Genomic DNA, 13,168 nt, shown 5'->3' on the forward strand with positions numbered 1-13,168 from the left:
AGACTTAATTCCATTAGCAGGAGCTTTGGGGACAAGGAAGAAGTTTAGAAACAAAACAATCTTCAAGAGGGTTCCCTTAATTGTTCACAGTGTTTGAAGAAATCTGAACCAAGTCTAGCAGGATGACTATTGCTTTCATAGAATGCATTTGTTTAATGCTTAAGATTACGTGTGAAATAGGAAAGCCTTGATTAGAAGATAATTCCAGTGGCCTACTGAAAGTAGAAGGTATTAAATCAGACTTCCACTTGGCTGCCTTTGTGCTGGGGCTTTTCCAATTAGGCCAAATTCTACTCTTGATGAGTAAGTACTCGTCCAGGACTGGTAAGATAAGGCAGGAGTTTGAGTTTATTTTTGAATTCTCCAAAGGATTTGGCCCTCTCTGGCTGGCTAAAGGTTCAAATGATTTATTTGAACTAAACCAATTCAGTCTGCCCTGGGTCCAGTGTAAATGGGAATAAACCCAAAGTTCTTGCTAGATCAGACTGGTTCAGAGCCAAAGCTATAGATTTTATCTACAACTGAATTAGTCAGTCATGTCAGTACTTTGATGACTGTCTTAGATCAACTGTTGTTGATCTGTTGTTCCTGTAACTTTTAGTTCTGGGTGTCAGTCACCTAGTTGCCATGATCCAGAAATGGGAAATTGAGGTACTCACTTTGGATTCTGAAATAGTTCTATTAATGCGGAGGCACGCCACCAGCCAGTAGCACATCCACCTTTGCCACATGCTGCAAGTGTATCTCTTGAATTCCATTGTGTCACCAAGTTCTCTTTGGAGGAGAGGAACGTTTGGCATTTACTAGGAGGTGGGTTCACAAAATAGGATATATACTTTTTATATTTGGTTTCCAGGCTTTCTTATTTTGTCATGAGACTTCTTTGTGCTTCAGATTCTTAAAATCCTAGAGCAGTAAGGCATTAACCATGTCAAGTACATTTAAGCACACACTCCAGCACTCAGGACCCAAAATATACCCAAAGTAGTCCTAAGGAAGATCTGGTCCCAAGAACCTAGAGAATATCAGGAAACATGTATAAGGGGAAAATGCATCTCCCACTCCTGATCCATAACATTTTGCAACACATTTATGGGATTTTGCTTTTGAAAGAGTACTTGTTTAGACCAAAGTGGCAAGAAGTTGGACTGAGTGGGCTAAATGAGGAAGAGACCAAGATAACCTGATGAATAGGTGGAAACCAATAAAAATTTTGCACACCTATTGAAAATTTCTTTTAATACACACACACACGCACACACACACACACACACAATATATATTTTCTCTCCAGAAGAATAGAGAGAAAGAGAAGTTGTTTAAGCACTTAAGATGGGATGTTTATACTAGAGAGTTAGATTTTGTTCAGACATGTTAGAACATTTTAAAAGACAGGAATTGACAGTGAACTCTAATTTTTTAAAAAAAGATTACAATGCTATTTGTTCTATAAGGGCAATTTTAATCATAGTGAAAAATAGGAGCGAGGCTCAAGTTTGAACATGATTATAGAGCCTAGGTGAGATGAAATAAAAGTATCCTATTTAGTGGAATCCATCTCATGATCACCCACATTTTCAAAGTATAAAAACTTGGCAAGTACTCTCAAACTAAAAGGAAAAAAAACAACCTTTTTATGAAACTGAGAATTAATGGCTAAGAAAATGTGTGCTGTGATACACAGATATGTACTTTGCCATTGCTAAATCAGTTCCTACAGGATATCTAAGATCCAGATTATTCCCCCTTTTCAATCTGATTCCAGCCTCTAATCTCTTAATTTTGTGGCACATAAAATCTATTTTCTTGCATGTTGTTTGCAGGCTAAGTAAATTTCAAACATAATCTTTTATTGGGAAAGGAGAAAGTAGGATTTAGTTTACTGTGTATTTCTCTGTTCTATACAAATGTCTCATGGCTCCTTCGGTGTAGGTGTTATGCATTCCCATCACAAGTCAATCGCTTAGAGTAAATGACTATGCTGCGTGTCTTGTGTTCCACATCTAGATTTTTCTAACTATATTAAAATGGAAACCAAAGACACAGATAAAAACAATGAAAATACCAATTCACTTTTCTGCATGCTGATTTCACCCAGTGCTTCTAAAAAATTTTATTAATGAAGTATACTTCAATCTGTAATCTTTTTTTGTAATTTGAGATGAGTGGTATGAATTTTTATTGCATTACTGAATGGCCCCTTGTTCGCCTACCTTTATTTTATTTTAAGAAATACTACTGGGTGTATATTACATTAGCAGATACATAAATATTTATTCACTACAATCCAGGCCATCATGCTGAAAGGGGAAAAGAGGTACTTTGTGTCGGCATTATCTTCCTAGCATTGTCTAAATTTCTCTAGCTTGTAAATTACTTTTTTGCATTTCAAATGAGGCCTTTTTGTTTTGGTAGACAGTTTGAGTCTCATCAGTTCTAATGAGCCCCAACTGCATTTAATTCTCTAAAACCTAGACCATTATACAGTTTACCATAGTGGTATTTTTTGGTAGCTCAAAAATCCAAGAGATAATTTATTTCTAAATATGTTGTAAGATATTAGCTTCAATTTAGAAAGTTTTATTTGATTTGATTTTTATTGTTTTACCCTATTAGCCAAAACAGTGAAAATCAGCTATTTCTCATTCCTATGTTTAAAAATTTCAGGAAACTAGTTTTCTGTATAGAACAGAGGTTTTAGAACTTGTCTCACTACTCTGACATATCTTGACATAGTCTCAACTTTTCAGAGTTATTTTTCATGACTATGATACATGAAATAGATATTTTAGTTATTCAAAAGGATCCAATGGCCTATTGCAGTTTAATATTTTAAAACTTGAGATCATTAAATAAAACATAGTGTTTCCCTAAAGGGGAAAAAAATTTTGATTATTGCAGTTGTGGTAGGTCAGGATTATGATAGGATTGTGTAAAAAAAAATTGAAATAGAAAATGGCGTATAATATAGTGCAAACATCTGGTCTTCTCCTGATTCATTTTAGTATTGCATATCTTAAAGTCACACATCACAGATTCTTCAGATGACTGAAATATTACATGAGATAAAGAGAAGCTAAATTGAAACTACTTTTTATATGCAACTCTGATTTGATATAGACCCCAGAAAAAGAAACGTGTTCTGCATAAATTACTTCCATTGCTAACTTTTCCAGCTATTTATTGTTAATAAACTGTGTCCTAACTGTACACAGTTAAGCCAGCCTTTAATGTTCCAAATATAAACATGTTAGTTTCACATTTTTAGGGAGAATATAATTTATCGGCTGGGATATATTTCCAAGGACATGCTCTATAGTTTTTCTTTGATGTGTGCATTCTATGATGAGATGCTATACCATTTACAGAGAACATCTAATTACTAAAGCTATAAACTTGGTGCATTTCTTAGATATAAGCCTCTCTATCCATAGAGAAAATTTTGATGCTTATGATTCTCCCTTGGAATTATCATCGTGAAATTACCATTATGTTTTGATATTTAATACTCCCTGAGTAACTTGTATTTCTTTTCCTTTCTTGCACCATTTTTTCTCACAATCTCAGATTACTGAATAAAAATGAGACACGTGGACTGCCTCAATTTCATTTTCTCTACCCAATTATTTTCATAACATTTTATTTCCTACTTCTTCTTAGTGTTCTAGAAGCAATAAACTCATTACAAACATCAAATGTAAAATAATAAAGCATGCTATTCATCACTTTTCATCTTCAAACCACTTTTCATCAACTAACTTCTTTTCTCTACCTTAATGGGAGGTAGTTGGTAAGTATTAACCTCCCTTTACGGCCAAGGGAACTGAGGTAACATTTAGATGTCAATGAAGAATCCATTCCAATGAAAGCTTTGCTTGGTATTGGGAGAAACTTGTTTCTACTTTTGTGCATATGGTCAATTGAATACTCTTTTCAATTTAACGGACACGTGTTAAAATGTATGATTAATAAGGAGATGTCATTTCAAAGGTGCCAGCAACATAGTCTGGATTGCTCATCAGAATTTACTGCATTGTTCCTTTGGGGTTATTTTCCATCTTCATAGAAAGGTCATATATGTATGAGGATAATATACATTGATCTTTTGAACTTCATATTCAGGAGAATAAGAGAGCTTAAAAACACCTGTTTTTTGTACTCTTTATGGAATTTTTTATTATATACCCCAAATGGTGTAATTACATCCCCATTACATAAAAACTTTGACAAACCCCATTTGCGAATCATTGATTTTCTTCTAGTGGAAATGTAAGACTTTTAAAAAATGACAGGTGTGACTGTGTCGACTATATGATGATTAACCAGTTATTAATACAACAGGGAAAACATCTGATTGCCCAACTAGCCACCAATTTCTCTCCCTACAGCTGCAACTTGGTATTTAGGTAGCTTATTTTTTTAAAAAAGGAAATGAATGTATATAGTCTTTCTTTTTTCTAGACAGTTGCTGACTCTGGATTTCTCTGTGGAAAATTTTACTCTAAAACCTTATCTGTAGATGACTCTCCTTTTGCAAAGGCAAAGCAGAAGTAATTACCCATTAACCACATAATCACATTGGCATCATCTGCAGCTTACAATGTTCTCTGGGGCACAGTATATTTCTTTTTCCACCCCCACTCCCATTATAAATACCTATTATACATGCATGTAGAATGGAAAAAGACCATGGGCCCATGTCAGTATTTTCAGCTTAACCCAACACTAAGATAGCAACCACTGCCAGTAGTCATCTTTGCATATAAAAGACACACATACACAGTAAATTTGGGGGGAGCAGATTGTTGCTTTTATAAACTGCACAATATGTTCGAATGCAGTTACTCAATATTAAAGCTCCTGAGTTATAATAATAGCTTAATTACTTTGCCAGCCTTTTAAATCTAAAACCATTTTAAAAAAACATTTAATTATCTACCCACGTGACTATTCATTTACTCAGTAGTCACGGAGACATCAGGCTGCAAACATGTGTTGAATGTGCCCCTTCACCCAAATGGATTCTGTGTCTGATGTGTTTGATATTTGTCCATCTTATTTTCATTTAAATTGAAACTTTAAAAAAGGTGTTCCCATCCATGTGATAGAGTTGTTTGTGTTTGTTTGTCACCACCTTTTCCCTTCTCCTTGGAAAAAAAAAAAAATTGAGATTAGAATATGACATCTTAAACCTTTTGGTGGCTTCCAAACCAGGGGTGTGATCGAATCAATGTTTTGCTGAAAAATAGATACAACATCAGTGATTGAAAACAGAATCTCAATTTTGGCAGTTTGGGGCTACAAGGCCTTGTCCTCACTCCCAAACCTTTAAAAAACCGCATCCCAGGGATTCTTTCCCAATCATCCTTCAAAGATAATGGAATCTTTGAAGTGACACTAAGTGGTTTTGGCAAATACCCACCAGAGAATTTTCTTCTGTGCTCTCTCTGGGGTGCACTAACACTGTTGATGCTTGACAGGGTGGCAAGTGTACAGAGTGAGCCTGGCCAACAGAACCTCCTCATTCAACAGCCACTGGGGAGGAAGAGGGGCCTGAGACAGGTAAGCAGCCCCTGCCTGAGAGGGTAGGAGAATCATCCTATGAAATAGAACCTCTACTCAATTTTTAATATCTATGTATATTAAGATTATATTTTGCCTTCTCCCTACCTGAAATAAACAATACAGAGCAACTTTAAAACATGGTAAGTTGCTTAGCAAGCTGAGTGTTTTGAGTTTCTATTTTAGATTTGAAACTTCTTGGCAAAGCTGATTACTTAGTAAAGTAAATGGGCCTATAATTCTATTTGTTCCCTATCCAGAAACCTTCTCTCCCAGCCAAACTTACTGACAGAAGATTTATTATACAGTTAATTGAAGGACTGTTTCTGCATAGAGGCAAAGATAAAGAAGTCCTTTCTTCCTCATTTCAAGATTAATGATTTAATTTAAAACTGAAATTGAAGTAAAGATCATCTTTACAAAATCTAAATGCGGTTTTGCACTGTTGCCTCGATGGGAGCTTCCCAGCACTGACATGGGTACCAGACACTTTGTCAGCATCTGAGGTTTTTTTAAATAAATCTCCCCTTTGAAAGTTGTCTTATGTTCAACTAAAACTTTTAAATGAGCAAAGGTTGATCACTGAGCAATAGTTACTAGTTTTGCATCCTAAAATCACTGAAATTCTCAAATTTACAATTTTAAATTATGTTAATTCATGTTCTTAGGACATATAAAGGAGTAATAATTGGGATATAAACTGGTTAAAGGGGATGCTAGAAAATACTTATATAGTCGTGGATGTTTTGTCAGTGATGGACCGCATATAAGACAGTGGTCCCATAAGATTATAACGGAGCTAAAAAGTTCCTACTGCCCTATGAGGTCATAGCCATCATAACACCATAGTGCAACGAGTTACATAAGAGCCATAAGGTATACCAGATAGCCTAAGTATGTAGTAGGTTTATACCATTTGGGATTGTATAAGTACATTTTATGATATACAAAACAAAATTGCCCAGTGACTCATTTCTCGTTAAGTGATACATGCCTGCAGTTAAATATGTAGAAAGAAGTTTATTAACTATGAATGTAAGGAACAACCATAGGAGTCCACAGAAACATATCCTCTGAGCACAGTGTTTTCCCCCAGGCAGTCAGACCTTCTTGCCAGTTTTATTCTGCCTATTCTCTTTAGCTAAGACGTCCTCTTCTATCACGTCAGAAGACTCAGACTGAACCCAAAAACCGCCATGGGGCTCGGCTGTCAACCACTCGCAGGAGCATTCAACCTAAAACAAAGCCATCTGGTGAGGCCTCCTGTGTCCCTTCTGACTATACCATTGATATGATACCATGCCACTCAGCTGGGAAGGCCTGCAGAAACTGAGTTGAAGCAGATAAGCACCTCTGGGGAGTTGCTAGAATAAGGGAAGAAGTTTCTCAGAACATTTCAGTGACTTCTTTTCTTCTCACCTTCCCCAACCCCTGTTCCTACTCCTGTGAGCCTAGGAAAATGGAAGAGTCTGCTAATACTTTAAAATTTAACCATAGAAAATGTGTTTCCTTACTCAACCCAGAAAATAGGTTTGTTACATATCTTACTAAAGATAAAAATATCATGACTAATAGGGACTTTAAAGTCCTGTTGGCAGCTGTTATGAAGGATGATCATCGTCACCTAATGCTCTATGCAAATCTTGTTTTAGGCTATTTATGTAAAAATGATTTTTCTACCCAAGTTCTACTCTTTGGAAGAAGATTAAATCAAAACACAAAATGGTCAAGCATGCTCTCATTTATCAATAAACCAGCAATGTCTTTATTAAGAAAAGCCAGGAGATACATTAAAGCCAATTATAAATCGCTGACAGTCTGATTACCACCCCCATTTACTGCCTCATCTTTGACCTACAGCCGACCAGAAACGATCTGTGACCTTCACTGAAGCTCAGCCAGAGCCAGCAGCTGCCCCAGCAGACACATTTCCTGCCACAGGCCAACCACAGGGCTGCAGCCCAGCCCCATCTAGGAAACCAGAGGGAATGGACGAACCAGTGCTCACATCATCCCCTGCCATAGTTGTAGCGGATCTCCATAGCCTGTCTCCCAAGCAGGTGAGGGCACTAGAAAAGTAGGCAGGGCTTGCTCCCTGCATATTTATTTCTAGGAACCACTTGTACATGCAAATTTATTCCAGATAATGAAGTCTGGGTCTGCCTTGTTATCCCAACAGACACTGGTCCTGCCATCTTGAAAAAGAAAATCTACATAAAGTATACGGCCAAGAATATATCTACTTAAGAAGGACCAAGGGAGGTCTTGGTAATCTCAGTTATGAAAAACCTAAGAAAAAATATTTTGTAGCTAAAATAATCATTGAAGACAGGTATATAATACATAGTTGAAAGATAGTTTAATGAAAAAAACCAGTTACCAATTTAGATGACCCCTTTAACTATAGAGTCTTCTGTGTCCTGAAAGGAGCTTTTTGTTTTTATCTTTTTCTTCATTGTTTTGATACTTTTCTTCTTAATATTTTTCTTGTTTTAATATTTTTTTCTTTTGATTTTTGTAAATAAATTTCTATAGGTTCCACATTCTTCTCATGTGGTATTTAAAGAAAACCAAGGGGCAATATTACTGTATACATTTGCCTAGTCTTTAGCAGTTAAAAAGTATTTCAACACTTAACCATTATTATCTCATTTGATTCTCACAGTCTCCAAGAGCAGCAGGACAAAAAGTTATGCTCATGTTACATGTTAGCAAACTAAGGTTTAGAAAGCAGAAAGGGCCTGTGTAAGATCTTACTTATAGCAAGGCTGGAACTGGGACTGGCTTTCTGATTCCTTGTCACATTACATCCAGACAATATTTTGTGATATTCTTCTCTGGTCCCCATACTACCTTTCCATGATGTTATGATCCTTTTGATCATAGAGTGAGCCTATCTCCGCTGAAGGAGAAAAGGAGGAGGACACAGAAGCACAAGGTGCTGCTGCACACGGCCTCCTTTCCACTCAACTCGCAGATCCTGATGACTTCACAGGCCTGGAGACATCCAGCCTCCTACAGCATGGAGACACTGTCCTTCACATCAGCGAGGAAAATGGCATGGAGAACCCCCTGCTGTCCAGCCAGTTCACTTTTACTCCCACTGAGCTGGGGGAGACGGATGTAGTCCTAGATGAGTCTCATGTTTAATTCTGTATCTTGACAGCATTGCAGGTATAGAGAAGACTTGGAAGGGATCACTCTGCTGAAAGTTGAATATTTTTGCTTGAAAAATAATAATTATAAAACAGCACTTTATATCCAATGGGTGGCACAAATCTGAGTAGATTTTGCTGCCAATATGCATGTTTCATAAACATCTTAAAAATCGATGGCTAAAAGGATTTAGTTATGTGAAAAACCATAAAACCAGGGAGGAATAAGGGGAAAGAGCCATTTCACTAAACATTGTTTATGATTCAAGAAGCCTTGAGCAGATGAAAATAAATACTATTTCAGTGCTGCTTGCATAGGAATATTTACAATATGTTCTAAAAAGGAAATGCAATTTTTTGAGCTTATTCACCTTATACATCTCACGCAAATGTTTATTTTTATAGTTTCAAAAATATTAAATCAGGTGGCTATACAAGTAGCAATTTACATTAAAATAATCAATAAAGATAATATTAGTTTGGGGAAACTAAATAACAAACAAACTTGCAGCCATTTTTGTTTTGATCAACAAAACATTCATTTAGAAAAATTAAAAAATACTATTTTTAGAGCTGTGGACTTTTCAATATTTATTTTTCAATTGTCACTTTCATTGCATGTTGTAAATCAAAATGCTAATGCCATAAATCATTCCATTTCATAATCAATCACATTGGACAGAGACTATTCTAGAAACTATCAGACTTAATTCTGAATTAAGAAGAACCTAAACAGCCTATGTTACTATAAAAACGAAATGTAAATACAATAGCTTGAAAGAGATGGTATTCCTACTTCTAGCCCTGACTACATCAATGCCAAGGTAAGGAGATTTAGGGATATGTGATTACTTTTCCTTACAGTATCCTGTGCCTGCCTTTGAGGGCATATTTTCAGACATTAAGGTTAGTGTTGTTAGAATTGGTTCAATAAAATAACTTTTTCTCAATAGTTACAATTTTATAATGATCCTTGGGACATCTAAGTTTTTGAGGAAAAAAATATAAAGTAAGCAATTTCTTCACAGACACAGCAAGCTTGTATATTTTACAAATAGGCCTTGAACTTCAGTTACTTCAAGAAAAGTATAAACTTTAGAAGGCTTGTGAAGCCAATACCTAGTATGTTATTGATCCTGTAGCAGGGCTGGGCATCGTATGGTTCAAAACTGAATTTCAAAATTTTAACAGTTTACATTAGAAAATTGTTACATAACTTCTAAGCATATAAAAAACTAATATACATACCTAAATTGGTGTGGTGGTGGGGTGTGGGTGTCTGTGTATGTTTTTCTAGTCCTCAAGGTGAAGTTAAATATAGACTTTGATTACATTGCGATGAGTTAAAAACACATTCTGTATGCTTAACTTTGGCTATGTTGGCTGTAAAATGTATATAAAGAGGAAACCTACTAAACCCACCCTAATCATAAAGGAAAATTATTTTTATGTAATAATCGCTTATTAAATAGGCATTGTTTATATTGTGATTTATAATTTCAAATATAGTATGGGGTTATGGTCCCATTCACTAAGAGAATGAAAGATATCTGTGAGCTAAAGGTAAAAGAACAAAACTAAAAATTTTAGATCTAAAAATTCAGAAAATTGAGGTAAATAGCCTCCTTTATGCTTTACAATATTTTCACATCATTTACACATAATGTTGAATTAATTCTCAAGTGCAGAAATATACATGTAAATTGTTTTAGGATTCTAAGCTGATATATTTTGCCTGTTAAAAATGATGCTGCTCAATTAGCGTTAGAGGCCTTATGTTTGGTAATTATAAGTGTCTGGGCTATGTGAGTCTCTCTCTCTGTTTGTGCTTTGCTCCAGTTTCTTGATTCTTGATTCAAATTCTCTATGTGTAATTGTATCAAATATTTAAAAAGTAAAGGGGTCAAAGAAGATTATGAAATATCCAACAAGAATCCTAAATACCTTTATATATATTTTAGATGTATTGGGCTGTTTTGAACGTCATTATGCTGGTCTGTCTGCCTTTTAGCCTGACTCCTTCACTCTAGTGTATGGAAGTCTGTTAGAAACTTTTACAATAAGCCAAGTAATGTTGTACTTTGCAAAAAAGCCTCCACTCTGAGAAACAGGGCCTTATAGAGTGGAAATGTTTTCATACTGGGTCTACTGAGATTTTGCAGATGTGTGCATCTGTTCCATTTAAGGTGCCCTTAAATGTGTTGAATGTAATGTGTTGAATGTTTATGTGTAATGGCTAAAGTATCTATATGTATGTGCATAAGACTGTCACAAGATGTATTCTCAGGAGTATTGATGCCTGGAGTTTGAAGGAATAACTATTTAAAAACAAAAAACAATAGTTGGGGGAGATCAGAAAAAAGTTCAAGATAATGGACAATTTTTTGTAATGTTCAAAATATTGAGTTCATGACTAAAAGCTAATTATTGTATATGATAAATATAGTATTGGTAATAGTAGGTAATTTCTTAAGCTATGATACTTAATGATATTTATCTTATTCAGAGGAAAAATAAAACAGGCACCCACTTCCAATATATAAAAAACTGGATTCAAAAAAGAGGTTGCTTCCTCTGAAATTAACTTAACTTTTGGAGAGACCTTGAAATAAACATGTATCATCCATGATAGTGAGTGTAGATTTGTACTACTCAGACTCAATTAAACCAGTTGAAATCCTAGATACAGCATTTTCTATAAAAAAAAATTTTACTTTAATTTTTCAGCATTTGCTGCTTTCTATAATCCTATTAGATAAGTTATTTGATTTTTCTGAAAAGGAAACTGAGTTATTGAGTGCACTGGGACAAAGCACTGAGAACTATACAGTGTCAAAAGGCATAAATGGGCATGGCAATGCTAGGGGAAAAATCTGTGTATTGGTGATCTGGTTAGGGCCTGTTGCACAGGCTGGGAGTAGCTGGTTTGCTATTTCAAGCTTCCAAGAGTACCATAGAGAGGGTGGTGACATCTCTCTTCTATAGCGTCTATCCCTGTAATCAACGAAGAACTTTCTCCACTCTGCTGTCCAGTTCTGAGAGTATCTGAGACAAGAATAGGGGGTGTGTTGGATATATAGGGAAGAAAGGGTCATAAATGAATAGAGTTACAAAACATGAATTAAATATTCTTCCTCAAGTTATACAGGATACTTTAATGGAGCAGAGTCTCTAGAATTTGCTGCTATCACACCGAGTCATGCTGTTGCCCTGTGACCTCACACTTCAAATTCCATGGCCTTGTCTTAGCAGTGAGTAAAAAGTCCCACTTCCTCATTTACTTTAGTGGGTCTCAACTGCAGCATTTCAGAAAGAAACTTTGATTTGACACTCAGGAGAATAAAAATAAATTCAGGCCAAAATGTCTTTGGAAAAGTGTTAAGACAAATTTACTTTCATTATTTCAGGATTATTTAGGATTACAGATAAATGTACCTCCATAATATTTTTTAAGTCACTGTGACCACAGGATGGAAATCCTTTATTAGCCATTTTATAGGTTAAAAACAAAAGATTGACTACACAGCCAACTTCCCTCAGATGACTATAAGTCTGTTATGAATAGTGAATGACCAAAGAGCATGGAAAAAATGCATATGAATATATATTGAAATGTTTATGAAAGATATTTATGAAAGATATTAAGACTTCTGTGTTTGAATATGCACATATAATAAAAGAAATCTAAAAACATTTAAGATACTGGAGTAAGTTTCATTTCTCAATATAGGGAACAGGTTAACTCATTCAAGAAGATGTTCATTTTGGATCCCTGGGGATGTCTTGCTGTCCCTCCCCAACCCCCCGAGTCTGGCCTGAGGTCACCATTCAATTAGACACCTCCAATTTCCCATCCCCACCCCAACTGAGCCCCATTCTACTCTTCCACCACCCTACCTTTCAAAATAAAGCAGAACAGGTACAGTGGGAGACAGGTACTCCAATTTGACTTTTCTGCCCAGGTTATGACCTGCTGGGATGACTGGTAGATTTCTCCATGGAAATGTTAAAAACCTGGTTGTCCTCTGAATGTGGCTATACACACCGTGGGGTCCAAGTTACCACCAGTTCTGTTTTTTGAAGAGTACAAAGTGCCCTATCCTTACCCCCTACGGATTGCTCTTGCTAAATCCATTTTTTCCCCTCACTTGGTTTTACTTCTGACTCAATGATCCTGGACACATCTGACAGTGGAACACCCTTACCCATTTCTGGATTGTGTCTGAACAGTAAACAAATGCACCACAATTTGTCAATGAGCATTGCTAAGAGGGAAAAACTAAAAAAGAAGGTAAGAGGGACAAGGGGCAGAAACAGAAAAGGAGGGTAATAATAATACTAACCATCACCATTTCGTACTGAGCACCAGGCATCGTACTGGGCGCATTACCTGGATTCGCTCATACAGTCCTCATAACAACCCTAAACGCTGGGCACTGTCTGCAGATGAG

General features: G+C 35.9%; 1 protein-coding gene across 3 annotated transcripts in view; it reads left to right on the forward strand.

Moving 5' to 3' along the window:
* The window catches only part of UNC80 (unc-80 homolog, NALCN channel complex subunit), a 207,725-nt gene extending 199,013 nt beyond the window's left edge, over nt 1–8,712 (forward strand). For all 3 annotated transcript variants that reach the window (XM_063092340.1, XM_063092339.1, XM_063092341.1), the window contains 4 exons: nt 5,481–5,562; nt 6,704–6,815; nt 7,423–7,622; nt 8,449–8,712. In XM_063092340.1, coding sequence (XP_062948410.1) covers nt 5,481–5,562; nt 6,704–6,815; nt 7,423–7,622; nt 8,449–8,712 — 658 coding nt within the window. The remainder of the gene's footprint in view (nt 1–5,480; nt 5,563–6,703; nt 6,816–7,422; nt 7,623–8,448) is intronic.
* The last annotated feature ends 4,456 nt before the right edge of the window (nt 8,713–13,168 follow it).

Source organism: Cynocephalus volans, chromosome 1, assembly GCF_027409185.1.
Source record: "Cynocephalus volans isolate mCynVol1 chromosome 1, mCynVol1.pri, whole genome shotgun sequence".
NCBI lineage: Eukaryota > Metazoa > Chordata > Mammalia > Dermoptera > Cynocephalidae > Cynocephalus > Cynocephalus volans.